The 18,945-nt window shown below is 48.7% G+C and overlaps 1 protein-coding gene and 2 long non-coding RNA genes across 3 annotated transcripts; 2 read left to right on the forward strand and 1 right to left on the reverse strand.

Moving 5' to 3' along the window:
• The first annotated feature begins 5,403 nt into the window (after positions 1–5,403).
• LOC122388837 lies at positions 5,404–8,242 on the forward strand. Its single transcript, XM_043380291.1, has 3 exons — positions 5,404–5,421; positions 6,140–6,154; positions 7,095–8,242. Exons 1-3 carry the CDS (start codon positions 5,404–5,406, stop codon positions 8,031–8,033), a joined length of 972 nt encoding a protein of 323 aa, XP_043236226.1. The 3' UTR covers positions 8,034–8,242.
• A 172-nt stretch (positions 8,243–8,414) lies between these two features.
• LOC122388811 lies at positions 8,415–16,317 on the reverse strand. The gene is made up of 4 exons (XR_006257868.1): positions 16,147–16,317; positions 10,657–10,820; positions 10,232–10,309; positions 8,415–9,506 (listed from the first exon to the last, which is right to left on the reverse strand). It is a non-coding gene; the product is annotated as an uncharacterized LOC122388811 (long non-coding RNA).
• A 23-nt stretch (positions 16,318–16,340) lies between these two features.
• Positions 16,341–18,725, forward strand: LOC122388812. The gene is made up of 2 exons (XR_006257869.1): positions 16,341–16,644; positions 17,680–18,725. It is a non-coding gene; the product is annotated as an uncharacterized LOC122388812 (long non-coding RNA).
• The last annotated feature ends 220 nt before the right edge of the window (positions 18,726–18,945 follow it).

The raw sequence follows: 18,945 nt of genomic DNA on the forward strand, positions 1-18,945 counted from the left end.
CCGAACGACAAGTGGCGCTCAAAAAGTTGAGTTCTTTAGGGCATTTTCTTTCCAAAAACACCGATATAAATTATCACGGCGAGTGTTCGAGAAGAAACCTTGTTGCTCTCTCTTGCCATTGATACCTTATTTGGATACGACTGCCGTAGTGTGACGCTAAAGGCATTGTAAAATACCATCGTTTCGCCTATTCCTTCATAATGGGGCCCGCTCAATTTTTTGAGCGCTCAATTTTTTTTTAGCTTTTCCCCCTTGTGCGTGGGACTGATTCGGAGGACCGACCGATCTAGACGATCGACGTCCGTGAACATGACGTCGGCGGGATCATCGTGGGATAGCATCGTGACATTTCAGGAGATAGCTCTGCGCTGGGGTCTAAGGTAGCGGAGGAAACAAATGTCGTGCTTCAAGTGTTTCGCCGCATTGCGTTTATGCATATTGGAACTCGGGTCAATAGTTTGTCCCCCAGACTTTTTAAAGTTTTATTCTGCTTAGATCGGATACTGTTGCATTCGACCTGGGTTTTGCTACATTAGAAAAGTATAGATAACTGGATGTGGTTCACCATCTTGTGAACCACATCCAGTCGGGCAGGTTCATGCGGCTTGGTCTTGCCCGAATTTGTATGGGGCAACAAGAAGTGCGGACTATTTCCTAGACATTGAATGCTTCCATAAGTGATCAGCGCCTCCAAAAGTACACATCAGTTGTTTTTGGGTCAAGCCAGGTGGACGGTCAGCTCGCCAAAAAATAAGTTCTCCCAATTTTAATATTTTAGGGAAATGCGTCCGTAGTAAGCAAATCGAAAGTCGCGTCACTAAAACATACGCCTAATTAGGAGCCGATTTGCTGGTCAAGTTTTTCCGTTTTGAGACAGGTGATTGCTCGTTACGTTTTGCCCGTTTTATTTGAGCTTCCCGAGCCTCTTCAGTTTGTCCGTCCAGGCGTCCAGCCCCCTCACTCTGTGAACAACAGCAGCGTCGGATGAGCAACAATAACTGCGCAGTATTTTCGCGTTTCAGAGCCTTTCTTTGTTCCGAGACAAACAACTGTATCATGTCCTCACCTCGCTAGCCTTTATTACGCCACCTCACGGAACAAGCAATGAACACTGTCGATGAACACATCAGTTTCCAAAGCGGAATCACCAATCCGTCAGCGACAGCGGCCGTGAGGGCGCCGCCGGGCGCCCCGTCTCAGGCGCCGGCGGTGGACGGATGGGTCGGCCACAGGTGCGAGGGAGGAGGGTGTGGCGCCCACTGCCGCCGACCGGCCGCCCTCCGACCCAGCGTGACGCCCCCGCTCGGCCTCGGCACGCCGCCAGCAGAGCTTTCCGCGGCGCACGTCATCATGGCGGCGGCATCACGGAGAGTCGGACAGCACCTGGGAAAATGTCGAGTACTATTCGGTGACAAATTTGGTAGAATTCGTTCATACTGGGTACAGCCCAGAGCCACGATCGGGAACGATGCAGGCACACATATGCTGCTGCGGTGTCCGCATTGCATTATTTATCGCGCCGGTCGGTTGTCACCACACACGAAAGTCGTATACAACAACCATGTTCGTCATTCCCATCATGTTCGTCGTTCGTCATTCGTCACATGTCTAGTAGGTACATAGCGGGCAGAGGGGGAGGGGGTACGATCACAGCTGACCGGGGCGGCAGCGGAGATGGGGGTCGGGGGGGGGGGGGCACGAGCCGTGCGGGGAGGAGGGGCGGGAGCCGACTCCTCTACCCGCTCGGCTACATGAGGCGCCCACTCGGCCTAATGAGGGGGATGTGGAGGGTGGAGCTGGGGAGGGGGGTACTCACCGGTTCAGCAGCAGAGAGGCGCTCACTGAGCGAGTGCAGCGCGCACTCCGTCTATGATGCGCTGCATCTTCTGGGGCGTGTCCACGTACCCATCACCGTTCTGAAATAGCACACCGCTGAGGTTTACCCCGGACGAGCTCGGATGACGGGCGGGGTGAAGTCATCGGGCAGTCAGAGACGCCACCGTAAACACAGGCCCGTCTAATGAGCAGCAATCGTGACAGGGGCTAAATGAAGGTTGGTGAACTGAAACTATACCGTAAAACGGCGAGCGACGATTGGGTGGATGATTTAGTATCCTGAAACTAATCGTTAATTAGTGTTTGGATCCCCCGCGGTATTTATATCCGGTATTTATATTTATTTATCGCGGTATTAATAGTCGTAGAAGTGCGATGGTAACATATCGTTTCAGACTGGATGCTTATGTATTAACGCTCTAACTTTCCACGGGGCAGAAAAATGTCCCGCCGCATTGATAGCCGTCATTATAAACGGTTCTTATTCAGAACAGCGTAGTTAGGGAAAAAAATTATCACACAGCTACGAGTATAATGACCGGACTTGCAGAAAGTCTGCACTCTGTAGATGAGAACCCACACCCACCTTCTTGGAGTGGAGCAGCTTTCCGCCGACAATTTGCACCTCGAGGTAGCCGGTCACACTGGGGGTGCCCTCTCCGGTCTGAAACGGACCGCGCCGGTCAGCACGAGACAATCGGAGCGAAATTACAATATCGCCAGCCAGTCAGGGTCACATTCCCACATAATGAGCTCGCCACGGGGACTGCCGTCGACGTGATGCGGCTGTCAGCCGGACGTGGATGGGTCCAAGGCCAAGGTCGGTCAGCAGTGGTCAGGTCCGGAGCTGAGGAGGCGGCGGCAGCCGGCCGGCCGCGAGTTCTATGCTTCTAACGCTAATGTGCCCATTCTCTATAGCCTGTCACTGTGCCTCATTCGGACGAAAGTCAAGCTGCACTCTCTCCTATCATCGTTTAAAATGCTGCAAACTGAATAGGTAATGTGAATATTGAAACAGTGACCCTACCTTACACCACAGACACAGAGGTCAATGCAGGTCATGAACGGTCACCAGCATTTTTGTAAAATAATTCGATAACGACACCATAGAGCGATGAAAACACCTCGAATTTATTCAGCTTAGCAATAAAGATAGATCATCGATACGCAAGATGACCTTTCGGGGTCAGGTCATAGCTTTTTGACCCAATGATGAAGGAAAGATTTTAAAGTTGACTTTTCCGGTTCATATTATAATAAATTCGACGCATCTCAACAAGAGAAATACAACGCTGTACGTACAACGCTGGGGAAACCGGCGTTTGAAATCCTTGTGTCAAAAGTAATTGCGGAAAACGTTTTCTTTGAAACGTCTATTTTACGTCTGGTCTCTGAAGGCCAAACCGTTGACCTTAGGTCAAATCTGAGGACATAACCTATAGCGAAAGAGTTTTTAACAGCTCATATGTCTTCCACGACTTTGTAGATCAGTTCGTCTATGAACTTAGATATTTTCTCCAAAAACGTTTAAAGGGACCCTCCCACCTTCAAAAAAGTTAATGAATTGGCACGAAAGTGATGTCCCTTGGTTCAGAAAGAGCGAAAACGAATATCTACCAAATTTCATCGAAAAATATTCACTGGTTTTCAAGATATTAGGCTTTTACTTTTGTTTACTTTTTGGGATCTCCGCTGTTCCTAGCGACTTTATTTGAAAGTGCGGCATTTGTTGCGCGCAAAGCAGTATATACCACCGCGTGCTACCAAACGTTTTAGTAAAAGATTTAAAAATCGTTAGATCTCCGCTGACGTCACAAATTCTAAGGGGGCATACCAATGCATTAGCCCCTTAGAATCCGAAAACTGCAAGTTTGAAATTCCATATCTCCGAATTAAAGCATTTGTCGATGTTGTGAGTGCCCAAACCGGTATTTGCAGGCCATGGCCACCAATTTGGCTATCTCAACTCAAAACTAATGTTAAGGTGGGAGTGTCCCTTTAAGAGCTGAAAAGTTGATTTTTTATTACCTCTGCTAACCCGACCTAATGGAAGATTTAGCGCCTATAAAATTATCTAATTTATGCTCATGGTTTTCACTATTTCATATAATGCAGGTTATGAGTTGTCACTACCTGACAGAGGATCCCGGCATAAGGAGGCGGGCCCTTTTACGCTTTCTGCCTCGATTAGTTATTTTATTTATTTTTGTGACGACCGGACCATCACTCAAACACGGCAATAGACCCGAATATATACCTTCAGTTGAATCGGCTGAATCAAGGACCAGACGTAATAAATTATCAGCATGCTCACTGCCCGCGATATTACGTAGCATCGGGAGACATCAGTAGGCGGAACTATGGTCATGAGTACCCAAATATAGGAACGTTCCCATTTTTGGGAACGGAGTTCCCAAATATGGGAACGAGCGTTCCCATTTATGACTACGGAAGGCAATTTTTCGGCCGTTCGCGCACTAAAACTCATTAGTGCATCACGTCTCGAAAAAGTGCATGCTAATTAACGTCTCTACTAAATCTCCATAAAGTTATCTTTAATCTGACCGTGGAACAAGGAAATTGACCGTGGAATGATATTTTTAATGATTTTTTAAAAATGACAGAATGGTGGAAATATGGGTTATACGACATTTAGCATGCAATTTTAAGGAAAATGAAGCATTTTTTAGTTTGAGGTCAACTATAATAATTTTCGCCTGGTTATGAACTTTCATACTATCGACACCAGATCCTGACAAATGCAAGCGAAGACGCGTACGGTCCCGAGGTAATATTGTTGACTTTTGGTGTCGGGGCGGACGACCGCGTGGAACGCGAGTGAATTTACCGAACTACTGTTATAAACTCAGTTTAAGTGGTTTAAAATTATTCAGCTGTATTTTATCAACCCTGAAAGACATATTTTATTTGGATGCTAGCTGTTTAGCGTTGCTTTTAAAGGAAAAGTGCCACCTTCTTGAAATATGAAGATATCGTTGGTTTTTATTTTGACATTATTATTTTCCATTTTCTTTTCAAAACCGGTGCCAGAAGTGCATAATTCGCTAAAAAGTATTTCAAACTATTTAACATATTGGTACTATGTTTATACTCTCTACCGCAGCTACTGTATGATGTCATAGCAATGACGTCACACTCAAGCCAATCAGCCTTGAGGAGGATAGACTCGTCGGACTGTAGCGGTTGTAAACAACTTGTCGCCCCGTGTGTCTGCCCGTGGCGCTAGTTATCTGTCGAAGGTAAGGGTGAAAGATGGATATAATGGCCATGGAACGCTATTTTAGGATTATTGGTGAATAGCAAGAATATAGTTTTGGTGGTTTGAAATTGTTTGTCCTCAGTGATTGGCTTGATTCTCATTTTGCGGCATAAGCGGCTGTTTGGTTACATTGCATTTTTTATGATTGTGTAATTATTATGATTATGTTCCTCCAAAGTAGGCATCACATATCAATCTCAAAGGCAGATCATCTTCTTTTCATGCCTATAATTTTCTTCAAGAATATTAATAAAAAATATTCCATTTACCCCTGCCTATCATATCCCATGGAGCTGCCGGTGGAAGTAGGCATGCAATGTGACCTAGCATTGGCGATGTGGTTAATTAGCTTTAAAGTACTATTGAATGCTAAAGGTCATCATTTAGAATGGTTTTCAAAACTTTCCACTAGGAAATATTCATTGAAACCTGAAAATTACTTACAAAATGTAAATGTATAGCCACGTCTCAAGAGCATTCAGCCGTCTTCTCAGTAAATATATAATGAAACTTAATCTTACCTGACCTAGCCTTACCTACCTACAACCTACAACGTACGGCATTGGTAAAGCTGGCATCACTGTCAGCGTATATTAGTTTGGTAGGTTGTGGGTAGGTAGGTTGCAGGTCAGTAGGTAAGGTTAGGTTAGGTTAGATTGTTTTTAAGATTCCTTTTATCTACACATTTACCGGTTAGCGCTGACGGTGACACCAGCTTTACCGATACCCAACCTACCACCTACAACCTACAACCTAAAACCTACATTCAATGGTGGCGGGTGGTGATAATTGTTATACCTATATGATAATACTGGAGATAAATACCATACAGATTAGCTGGTATCCATGACACACTTTCTTAAGAAGAAGGTCTTCTATTAAATCATGTCTATTTTATAGGAATGAAATGATTTTTGTTGTAGTCACATTCCCTACTCTGACCATCATGTCTGATTATTTCCAGTTACCACTGACAATGCCCAAAACAAGAACAACAAAGGCCCAAAGGTGGCTGTTTGGTAGTGCGCAAAGCTGCTGGTAAGTGGCATCAAAGGATAGGATGTTGTTGTTGTTATGGGTTAGGGCGCGTAGCAACTTGGCTCTTGCGTCCAACATCAAAGGATAGGATGTGCTTTGTTATTTACAGGCACGTAGCCAGGATTTTGCTCAGGGGGGGGGGGGGGTCACAGGTTGTGGCCTAGTGTTGTACCCCCTCCAAAAAAGGAAAATTTCTCTGATTAGGCCCACTATTTTGGGGGTGTGTCACAGCTGTTTTTATTTTTAAAAAAAATCGCCATCACCGAGGGGGGAAGGGGCACGACGGCATGGCTCCCGTGCCCCTCCCCCCTCCTTGGTTACGTCCTTGGTTATTTCTGAGAGTTTGGATATCACAAAGCTTTAGATATAAATTAGAATGTAACAAGAAGCTTTCAGCATTGCACCTTTCCAGACACTGATAATTCATTTGCCTTTATTGTTTCAAAAGTCAATTTTCAACACAAAAAAGTTGAAATTATTAACTCAAATAATTGCAAATATATACTTTGGTAATTTGCCTTTCGCATCACTATCAACAAAATAATCAAGGGTGACTAAATATGAAATGTTCCTGCATGATCTTCATCGTGAACAATTGTCAAGGTATGATGTTTGCGTGTTGAAATGTTATAAAGAACTTATGTCATAAAAACACAACTTGTAAAATTGTGTCTTTCCATATTATTCTGCAAGTAAGCCTTGGAAGGAAGAGACACTATTCCGTCCTACAGAAGCCATTTAGAAATGTGTGACATGTTCAGCACTTTGAGTCAGTCGGTGCCCGGACCTCAGTCGGCTGTATGACCGTCTCCTCGTCCTCTTTTGTCGGCTCCGCCCCGTGCTGTTCTATAAGGGTGTCTGACCCGCTGCCGCTATCCCCACTGTGAGGTCTGACCCGCCGCGCGCTGTCACCACTGTCGGCCCTCTGTGTGCGCGGCAGGTGGTGGTGGACGTCTCTGCCCTGACGCGCGGCGTGCGTCTGCTCAGTGTGGAGGTGCCGCTGACAGCGGTGCCGGCCGGACCGGCTGCCTCTCCGGCGGCCGACATTGAGCGCGGCACGTGTCCGCCGCCGTTCGGGCCGCTGCAGCTGCTGCAGTCGGCGGCGCAGCTGTCCGTCTCTGTGTCGCTGGCCGTGCCGCTAGACCTGCTGCCGCGGCCGGCGCCGGCGCGCTGCGCCTACGGCCGCCTGCTGGCCGTCGTCTCGCAGCGCGGCCTGCAGCGCAGCGGCGTGCTGCAGCTCATCCAGCAGCTCAACGAGCCGCCCAGCCCGGCGGCGGCCGAGGGCGCCGGGCCGCGCCGGCCCGGCGACGTCAGCACACCTGGCATCAGCGGCTTCTGCCTGGCCGACCGTCAGCTGCACCTGCTGTTCGCCGAGGGGCGCGCCGACGCCGAGCTGGAACAGACGGCGGCCGCGCCGCGCGCTCTGCCGCGCCGCGACGCTCGACTCTGCCACCACTCGGGCCTGTTTAGGGAGCGCCTGTACCCGCGCCAGCCGGCCGCGTTCCGCGTGCTCGAGGACCGCCCGCTACGCGCCCAGCTGCTCGACACCCGCCTCTACACGTTACAGAAACAGGAGCCGGCGCGCGCCGTCCGCGCCATCAGAGAGTGCTTCCGCACGCAGTGGCTGTCGGAAAATGAACCTGCTTCCCAACGAGGCCGGCCTGCAACAACTGCTGGCCGGCTGTTGGCCGAAAAAAACGCCTTCAACCGGATGTCAGTTGTCAAATCAACGCGTATTAATGCATTCACTAGGATGGGCTTACGTAAAGCTGTAGAATTGCAAATATATAATGGCACTGTTTTTGATCCGTTCGGTATGCATTGGTATCATATGATCTCTCATTCACAGACGATCAGCTGCGAAGACCCAGATCCGTAGTAGAGGGCTCATCGAGTCTGGGTCCAGCTCCCCGTACTTCCTCCACTTTGGAAACACCGCAGCGCAGATCACAGTTATACATAATATTTAGTTTTCATTCACTTCATAACCGAAGGTTGTTTGATAGGTGATATGCTGCTTGAGTTGCACCCCGGTATATCAATACGAAGCTTCCGTCCCTGCCACATACCAGTGAAGGAGGCGGCGGCCGAGGCCGGGCTGCCCTGCCCACCGACACAGTCTGTGAAATGCCCCAACAACCTTTAAAATTCAACAGGCTTCATAAATGTTTTTTTGCACCATATTTTCTCGCGTATATGAAAGCTCTAAAATGTACAATATTCCTTTCAGCCGCAAGCGATATAAAAGCTCTACAAAACGTCATGTCTCTGTGTGCAAGAAAGACACATATATTGTGTATAATCGAGCGTACATGATCTGCAGCGCTGCGGAGGGCTGCTCGGTTGCCGCTTTTTACCAGTCGGCTCTAGGTCGGACATATGGGTAAACAAAATGGAATAGTAATATTAAACAATGCTACCTGCTGATGCTACTGGGCCTCTCATTGGTGAAGAACTGGCAGCCAGCCAGCGTGTTTTTGTGAGAACTGTTTTAACAGCAGCAACCGAACGGCTCTCGGGCCAGTGACCAGTGAGCGTAGACAGCACAGCGCTCCGTTAGGCATCGGCGGGCAAGCACGCATTAGCTGTGGACGGACCGGCCGCCCGAACATATTTGTCGATATCGAAAGTATCGTGAACCAAATGACTGCTAGCGAAAAAAGGACTGCCTCTCGTATCCATGAAAACATGTGTTCTACAAAAGTACATAATTGCTTAGTTGTCGCCAGTCACTCATTGCACCATGGCGTCAGTGTGGGGCCGCGCCCCGAATCATCTCAATCGCCAGGCAAAGCATCTCAATCGACAGGCACATGGTAGTCCAGCTACGAATCCGAGCCGCGGCATCCCGTCTATGTATCTACATTACACCACAATCGAACACTGTCGGGCCACCCGAGACAGCAGTCTCCAATGTAACATCAAAACACGCTACTCGTCTAATATCAGAAAAATGAGCATTGAGTACCTACCGAATATCGACTACAGAAGATTACAATGGGGTGCAGATCTAGCAAGAGTGTCGCGGTTCGTCTCGGCACGGCTTACAGGCCGCCGAGCCCGCGCAGGTGACCGCCAGCTCCACCTGTTCCACCTCCGGCGCGGAAGCTCGATCACAAGACTGACCTCAGTCGGCGCTCTGTGCTCGGCACAGGGCGACCGGGTCAGGAGCGGGCCGCTGCCGCCAGGGCCGCGGCCACCAGCCACGCGGCAGCGCCCGCGCACCGGCCGCCACCACCCGCTCAGCCCAGATGCGCGCCACGGCGTCATTGGGGCTTCCCTGAGCAGGATCGAACCAGAGCTGCATGCACGGCTCCGTATCCGCCGTGAACTTCCACGAGTGATCCCACACCTGAAAAAGGCGCACGGTTTGCGTCACAGCTCGGCTCACTTTCACAGTCCACGCACCGGCAGCAATTAAGGGCTACTTAGATAGTGTGCTAATAGAGCGCAATCACTTAGCTTAATCCATGTAGTCAACCATGAATTGTTAATTACGAGCGAGCGAGCGAAGCGAAGTCTTTTCAATATCACGGAAAAAGCTCAGTATGAGCGGCCCGACCCGGCCCGGCCTGTAACGCTTTTGAGAGGCTTATATCTCAGCAACCGCTGGACCGATTGGCCTGCGGTCTTTTTTTTTGTTGGCTAGCCCTATTCCCTCTACCCCGTAATTGACTACTCTTGATACATTACAGGGACCGTCGTGGCACGTGCCACGTGAAAAGTCAAGGGTGTTATTTGTCAAAAGTTGCAAAAGAAGTGATTTTGAGAGGCTCATCTCAGCAGCCGCTTGGGCGGTCTTGCGGTAAATTTTGTAGGGTAGCTGCACCCCTTCAACCAAAGGTCGGATGCTCTTGATCTATGTGAGTGACCCCCACTGCACGTGCAAAATGCAAAAAGAAGAGGTGCCGAATTTGTTCCCATTTCAATAACTCTGTAATTACTGGGGCGATTTAGCTGAAACTTGGCATACAGGTAGGCAGTAGGCACCCACCAGGCAATGCATTCCCATATGTTGCGGTTAGGGTGCTACTGCTTAGTGTATTATGTGTAAAATAAAGGACGCTTGAATCTTACCTGAGTGATGTCCATTTCTTGATCACTTTCATCTGTGGGTGACCGAGCAGCGACAGCAACCCAAGGCGTATACGGAATCTGTAAAAAATCAGCACACCGTTACCACATGTTTTAATAAAACTTACCTATAGGGAGGTAGCATAAAATACAGATCAAAACAATAACATACAAACATACAGATATTCGGTTAGGTTGAAATGGCTAAAAAAATATAAAAAATAAGGGCAAGGTACTAGGGCTGTAAAGCTGTAAGGGCTCGGTACTAGTAATAATTTTTGGCTAAAAATATCACAAATAAAGACTCTGCACTAAAGCTGTAATGTCTGGTACTAGGAATAACTTTAGAGTGAAGTGTTACAAAAACAATATTCAAAGTCTTTTGATAACTTTGCAGGCATTTTCATCACTTTTGAAAAATAACTTACATTCTGATCCGGCACAGCACTGTTCTTTAGACGCAAACGTTTTTGACTGTGCTTATCATGGTGCGCACTTCTTGTTAAGTTTAAGTGGTCATGTGGTCTTGGCTCATTGGTCATGCCACACACCCTCATCCACTTTTCTCTGTACTTCTTTTTTTAGCGGGAACCTAAAAGTAAAAAAGGGTCAACACATGCTTAGTCCATGCAACACATACTCTGTGTATTAAGCTGAATAGCTCCACTGAGCCCAGTTTCACCAAGTGCGGTAAACTTAATTTTGGGGTAGTTTTTGTAGTTAAGTAGTGGGGTAGTTTGGTAGTTTACCCCAAATTGAGTTTACCGCACTTGGTGAAACTGGGCTCTGGTGAGTTTCCTTTTCTTGTCAGCACATAAGTGAAAGAAAACTGTGTAGACAAGAGATGAACCAAACCCCCATGGAAAGGTAGGTGTTACCACAACCAGGAAATGGGATTTGAAGGGCTGGATAAATGTGTCTGAGTTCTGCCTTTCAGCCAGACTGGAAAACATCCATACACTACGCCGGATGCCCGTGAGCCCCTCATGCGCCAAAATTTGAAGCAAGCAATTTTGAGCTGAAATTCCAGTGCATGATTTCCACTGAAAGTTGGGTGCCTGTTTGCACCAAAATTAAGCCACTTTTACATAAAGCACATGTGCATATCTACCGACCAAGGCTATATCAACCAGACAGATCGTTCCGGGGCCTCGGAGTCAGACGCTCTTCCCTTTCTGAGCGTCTGAATTAGTTAATGTTCCCATGAAAACCCAATACCACAATTTGTGTGGCACACTGTAGAATCTTAAGGTGAAACAAGGCCCAGGCCGGAAGTTCCGACTCTCTTCAGACCTGCCAGCGCCCGCAGGGCAAGTCTGCTGCTAGATTGACCACAGCGTGTCAAAAAATTCGGTGACAGCCATTTGCATAAACATTATGCGCCATGCGGTCACCCTGCGCCTAAAAATTCAGCTGCCACCATGCGCTGAATTTGACGCATGCAAAATTATGCTGGATGTGATGTGCGTAACCGGACAAATCTTCGTATGGCATTTCTTCGTCGCGCAATATTTCGTCCGCATTTCTTCGTCCGCAAATCTTCGTCGGCGCATTTATTCGTGTCGCATTACTTCGTCTCGCATTTCTTCGTAGGTGCAAAAATTCGTAGCGCATTTCTTCGTATCCGCATTTCTTCGTCGGCGCATTTCTTCGTCAAGCATTTTTTCGTCCACGCATTTCTTCGTCTACGCAAATCTTCGTCCGCATTTCTTCGTCCACGCAAATCTTCGTCTGCGCAAATCTTCGTCCGCAAATCTTCGTCTCCGCAAATCTTCGTCCGCAAATCTTCGTCCGCATTTTTTCGTCCACGCATTTCTTCGTCTACGCAAATCTTCGTCCGCATTTCTTCGTCCACGCAAATCTTCGTCCGCAAATCTTCGTCCGCAAATCTTCGTCCGCAAATCTTCGTCCGCAAATTTTCGTCCGCATTTTTCATCCACGCATTTCTTCGTCCAATCAAATCTTCGTCCGCAAATCTTTGTCTGCGCTATCTTCGTCTCCGCAAACACTCGTCCACAAATGTGGTTCAATAAAACCATGAAGAAATATCAGACAGTCAAGTGAATGACGAATTTGATGCATGGAATGGATGATCGAAACTTTTGAAGTCAGGTAGATGAGGTCAGTCAGGTGAAGCTATTGTATTTGGAGCCGACAATTGTAACATTCCATATCATTTGTGTCCCGGACATTCTTTTTTTCGCGGTCGTTGAATAACAATATAACCTCTTGTACCCTCGCCGGCATAGGCGGCGGAACGGGGAGGGCACCGGGGCACCGTTCCCCTCTTTAATTTTGGCCTTTTAACAGTAGCCCTATGGGCGTTGCATGGAAAGCATATTGGACCAAAAGTCGGCAGTGCCGTGCCCCCCCCTTAATTGAAGATGTTCCGCCGCTACTGCCCGCCGGACCTATTTGTTTTCTACGGTACACGCCGGCCGAGGGGGCGGGTACGACCCCCCCCCCCCCCCATCGCCGTTTCGCCACTGGTGGAGCTAGCGTGTCGCGGAAAAAACGAGCGTGTGCGCCCCCAGTAAACATGCCGACGTCGGCCCGACGTCGGGCCGAGGCTCGGCCCGACGTCGGCCCAACGTCGGTTCAACCTCGGCCCGACATCGGCCGGACGTCGGATATGCCCGCATGTTCCGACGTCCAGCCGAAGTTCAGCCGACGTCGTGCCGACGTCGGGCCGAGATCGTTTGCCGAGGTTGACGAGATCGTTTGTCGTTGGACCGACGGGGCCGACGTCGGCATGTTTATTGGGACAACGCGCAAAAAATATCAACCGGCGGCGGAATTCGAGCCCCCCAGTCGCCGACGTCGGCATATTTACTGGGACAACACGCCAAAAGCATCAGCCGGCGATGGGATTCGAACCCCGTGTCATTCGAACGCGTGGCTAGTGCGCTAACCACTACACCACGCAGCCAGCTAACGAACTTGGTTTGTTTTGTTGGGTTATGCCCTTTCGGTCTGACAAGACCATTTCAGAGCCGGAAGGATCATAGGCCGATGGAGACATTGGTCTTCTTGGCGAGCACCCTGGGTCCAGTTCATATAGAGTCCCTGGTCCCATTGCTGTTACGTGACACTTATTGGCAGTGACGTACCCAAGGGGGGGGCACGGGGGCCATGGCCCCCTCAGGGGGCCCCTCAGGCCCCGATATATTTTTTCAAACACCGGATAAAACGTCTTTTACTAGGAAGAAAAAATGATATCAAAGTTTCATTTATGTGCCCCTGGTTACCCGAGGGGCCCCTGATGACCCGATGGGCCCCTGCAGTCATCCGAGGGCCCCCGGTTTCCTGGGCCCCTGGTCGCCTAGGGGGCCCTGGTAGCCGGGGCCTGGTCGCATGGGGGCCCCTGGTCACCTGGGCGGCCTGAGGACCCCCGAGTGACTTTAGGGCCCCTTCGGAAGCAGGTGGCCCCCTCCTGGGCGAAATCCTGGGTACGTGCCTGCTTATTGGAAAGAAAGGGCGACCCCACAATGGATTCGTATAGCCACTCTTACACACCTGCACCAACGTTTCCCAAAGTGTCCCTTTGATAAGTGGCACTTTGGCAAGGTGACACTTGCCGACTGGCCTTTCTATATGAACTGGGCCCGGCCCTGGTGAGTTGCCGGGGCTGAGCCTGACCAAAGGATAGGCCGAGCAGCCCCCAAGCACTCACCGCACCCGGCTACGGGCGAGCTCGGCTTACGGGCAATCCCAAATGGGATAAAGTTTCCCGTCCAGTCCGGATCAGGGGGTTGCGGCGTGGAGGAAGATTTGAGTTTCCTGAGGATATTTTGAATACAGAAGCTCTTTATGAAACATGAAACATGTATTTTATATTATTTTAACGGTCAAAACAGCGGCCGATGTCGGTCCGACGTCGCCCCGACGTCGGCCCGACGTCGGCTGGACCTCAGCAATTGATCTCGGTCCGACGTCGGTCCGACGTCGGCTGGACCTCGGCTGGACGTCGGAACATGCGGGCATATCCGACATCCAGCCGACGTCGTGCCGAGGTTGGACCGACGTCGGGCCGACGTCGGCATGTCGATGCCGAGTTGCCGACGTCACCCCGACGTCGGCCGACGTCGGGCCGACGTCGGCATGTTTACTGGGCCGTTACGAGCCGCAGAGATTAATACCCGATTTTAAGGCCTTCTAGGTCAGGGGTCGGCATACGGCCCGCGGGCCGGATCCGGCCAGGTGGGTGACGGTTGGATCCGGCCCGCGACCATCTGACGTCCGGCCCGCGGCTGGTATCAGCGACTTACATCGTGCTCCGGCCCGCCCCCCCCCCCACACACACACCGCCTGGAAGGTTAAGCGAGTAGACCACGTGAAGCCGCCAAGTGCACGCAGCTGCAGCAGTCGTTGATGCTGCGCGCAAAAGCTGCTGACTAAATCTTACCGTTGCAAGTTTTGTCTAGAAGTAGAATTAGACAAAAACACCCGCAGATGGTGTTTATAAACTCATGAAGTGTGCGAAGCAAGAACTGTTGTGCCAAAGCACATTTGAGTCACTTTTATATCGGAGTCGATTTATGAAGGAACCGCGGGCCGGAACACGATGTAAGTCGCTGATACCAGCCGCGGGCCGGACGTCAGCTGGTCGCGGGCCGGATCCAACCGTCACCCACCTGGCCGGATCCGGCCCGCGGGCCGTATGCCGACCCCTGACCTAGAAGGCCTTAAAATCGGGGAATAATCTCTGCGGCTTGTAACGGCGCACACGCTCGTTTTTTTCCGCGACGCGCTAGCTCCACCAGTGGCGAAACGGCGATGGGGGGGGGGGGGTCGTACCCGCCCCCTCGGCCGGCGTGTACCGTAGAAAACAAATAGGTCCGGCGGGCAGTAGCGGCGGAACATCTTCAATTAAGGGGGGGGGGGCACGGCACTGCCGACTTTTGGTCCAATATGCTTTCCATGCAACGCCCATAGGGCTACTGTTAAAAGGCCAAAATTAAAGAGGGGAACGGTGCCCCGGTGCCCTCCCCGTTCCGCCGCCTATGCCGGCGAGGGTACAAGAGATTATATTGTCATTCAACGACCACAAAAAAAGAATGTCCGGGAAACAAATGAGGAATGTTACGATTGTCGGCTCCCAAATACAATAGCTTCACCTGACTGACCTCATCTATACCTGTCTTCAAAAGTTTCGATCATCCATTCCTTGCATTAAATTCGTCATTCACTTGACTGTCTGATATTTCTTCATGGTTTTATTGAACCACATTTGTGGACGAATGTTTGCGGAGACGAAGATAGCGCAGACAAAGGTTTGCGGACGAAGTTTTGCGGACGAAGATTTGGTTGGACGAAGAAATGCGTGGACGAAAAATGCGGACGAAAATTTGCGGACGAAGATTTGCGGACGAAGATTTGCGGACGAAGATTTGCGGACGAAGATTTGCGGGGACGAAAATTTGCGTGGACGAAGAAATGCGGACGAAGATTTGCGTAGACGAAGAAATGCGTGGACGAAAAAATGCGGACGAAGATTTGCGGACGAAGATTTGCGGGGACGAAGATTTGCGGACGAAGATTTGCGCAGACGAAGATTTGCGTGGACGAAGAAATGCGGACGAAGATTTGCGTAGACGAAGAAATGCGCGGACGAAAAAATGCTTGACGAAGAAATGCGCCGACGAAGAAATGCGGATACGAAGAAATGCGCTACGAATTTTTGCACCTACGAAGAAATGCGAGACGAAGTAATGCGACACGAATAAATGCGCCGACGAAGATTTGCGGACGAAGAAATGCGGACGAAGAATTGCTTTTTATCCAGTCTGGCATTTCAGCTGTGAAAGCCTGAACAGTTCAAAAGGGTTTGCTAATCCAGGGGAGAGTTCTGTGAAAACAAAAGTAATAGAAGAGCCATTGCAATAAATAAGAATTTAGGTACCTACCTAGGTACTTACTTGTGCACAGTCACACGCATATCAGTCCCGACCCGACGTAGGTCGTTTGCTCCGCGGATCACGCACTTCTTCATCGTTATTATAGGTATTTGTTCGAACAAAAATGCCCTGATTTCGGATCAGAGCCACGGTATAAAATATGGTATACTGCCTTGCGTAAGATAATAATGCATTTTAGCAATTGGGGGTGCGGTTATTTTTTCTCATCTTAGTTTGCTATTTTGGCGCGATTTTGACAATTTCTGGCGCATTCCACTTATTTACTTTAGCGGCCATAGGGCAATGGTTTACTAACGGGAGATGTGATGAATTGCAGCGGCAATACTTGGAATATAAAGAAGAAGTGAAACAATTATGATACCTATTATTTTTTATAATGACAGAAGGAACGTGGAAGAAAAAACTTTTTGTGCAGCATGTGAAAACAAGGAAATAGAATGAAAGAAGGACTGCTACTTTTCATGCTCCCGAAACCAGCCACCTCATCATCATGGCATGGTAATGATAGTTTAAGTTTATGTTAAAAAAGAATAGGAGGAGCTGCTGCAAAGCAAAAGGTCTTTGTGATGCCTCAAAACTGTTAAGTCAAGTCAGGCATGCTCTTACAGACTGAACGTTCAAGTTACGAGACCCCATCATACCTGATACCGCTCCAGTGGCTGGTGCTTGAGCTTGTCAAATACCTAAATGTTTTGCTCAGAAATTGTTTGCTTTATTGGTTTCTTGAGTTTCACCAGATAAAGATACAAGGTTGGCTGATTTGGTGTTAGTTATCCATATTAAAATGCACTGTTTGTGACAAGATAATGGAAATTGTAACCTGATGCCTGATACCTGATATTTGGGGATCATTGAAGGCACTAGGATTGCCCGGTGGATCCGTCGTAAAGAGCTCAGGTAGCATTAACAGTCTTATCTATTGTAATAATGAAATTACAATCAAACCTCAATAATGAAATTTCATGCTGTCAAAGCTATGAGATGTTGCCTTGAGTTTTAAATCAGGCAAAGATGGATTGAAGCTGCTTTTTAGTAACTTTCACCTCATAATTTGTATTTATTCAATCTCAGAATGGAAGCAAGGCTGAATCACAATTATCTTTTGGGAAATGCTCTGCAAAACTGCATTGTTTTTATTTCTGTGGCATAATTTTGTACCTAATTCAAAGACTTGCTCTGGTGTAGTTTGTAAGATTGTTTGAACTACTTTCTGACCTGTTTGGTGCCAATAAATCCTGCAACCTATTTGGCTTATTTACCCATCTCTCTTGCCATTCCTACATATTTCATGTCAGTCTATTGCATAAATATTGTGTAGTTAACATACTTCATGATATACAAATGAATGGTACCTATAGAATCTCGATGTGGGTAAATGAGAACCAATGAACCTATATTTTTTTACAATGGCATCAAGTCCTCTTGTCATGGCCATGGATATCACAGAATATTTTGCTGAACTGCACAAGAGAATCCTGTGCAAGGAAATGTTTTGCATGATATATCTTAACAGCATACATTTTATTTTCCCAGCTGCATTGGAGCTCTGCTGGAGTTTGCTGATGACAGGATGCTGAAGGGCTGAAGCTGGCTGCTGGTAGCTCTGGCAGGAGTCCAAGTGTCCACCAGCTCAATATCCGACGCCGCCGCGTCGCCGCCGTGCGGCACTCCGCGGAGACGGGGACGGCGGTCATGATTGAAGACACCGCATTTCCCGCCTGGACTGTCCGGTCGGAGACTGGTAATCCCTCCGGTGAGCCGCACACCGTGGAGCTACTGCACCGCGCGTGTCCACCCGCAGCGCAGTGCCAGCAACGGTGCCGTGAGTGCGACATCTGCGTGCATATGACGCAGTGCAACTGTCACGACTCGCGGCTCAGTGTTAACTGTCAGTGTGACAGTGCGGCTCGCGCTCGTTTTAGCGAGGTGCTCTGTTGTATATAACCACCTTGATGGAGACCTATGTGCTGCTGCTTGAGTTTCAATGTACAGTTTTATGCATCAAACTAGCGTAAGTAAATGGCACTGCCAGAGGTCAATTTGAAGCGCAATTAGTACCCATAACCCAGCTGGGTTGAGCGAGTCATGTGACTAGTCCCGATGAACGTACTGTTTCGATGTCGTCAGTCGTAGACTTTTGTAAACCATTCGTTTCGAAGCTCTGTGTTGTGTTGTTCGGGACCGCAGTTGTTTTAGCAGTTTGCTTTATGCGTCGTACGCTGACAGAACGCTGGTCGTACACAGGTCATGTGTTTCCTTTCGCCCCTAATGGGTTACTGCGGTACCTATGCAGTTGGAATGGTTGGAATGTGTCTCGAGACACTAACTGGTCGCACTTGGTTGTGAAAATGACACTAGCTGGTCGGATTTGGTTTCAAGCTGCGCTTGGAAATCGTGCAATTTTATTTGCATTTTGCAATGCAATTTTATTGCCGTTACCGTATTGGTAGATAGTGTCAGAAGTTGGCCATTTGATGCGTTGTCACTTGTCAGACGCTGTTGCCTTAGTACTGACGAATTGACGGGCCGCGTTTGTGTTCCTGTTAAGAAACGGATCTCAATATAAGGTGATTCAGAGGTAGGAACCTGAATGCATTCGTTCAGACTTTTCATTTTATAGGGGTGCACTGCTTCATGAGCAAGAACGAGCATGGCTCTGGTTGAGCGAAGCGCAATCGATATTTGTTATCGTGTTTGTAGACTGTGGCCACATTTACATCACTATTCAACTCCACGCACCAGCATTATTTAAACTGCTTGAACCTATACTTCATTTCGCTAAATTTCGGGGTTGTCAAC

Source organism: Amphibalanus amphitrite, unplaced genomic scaffold, assembly GCF_019059575.1.
Source record: "Amphibalanus amphitrite isolate SeventyFive unplaced genomic scaffold, NRLGWU_Aamphi_draft 000336F_arrow, whole genome shotgun sequence".
Taxonomy (NCBI): Eukaryota; Metazoa; Arthropoda; class Thecostraca; order Balanomorpha; family Balanidae; genus Amphibalanus; species Amphibalanus amphitrite.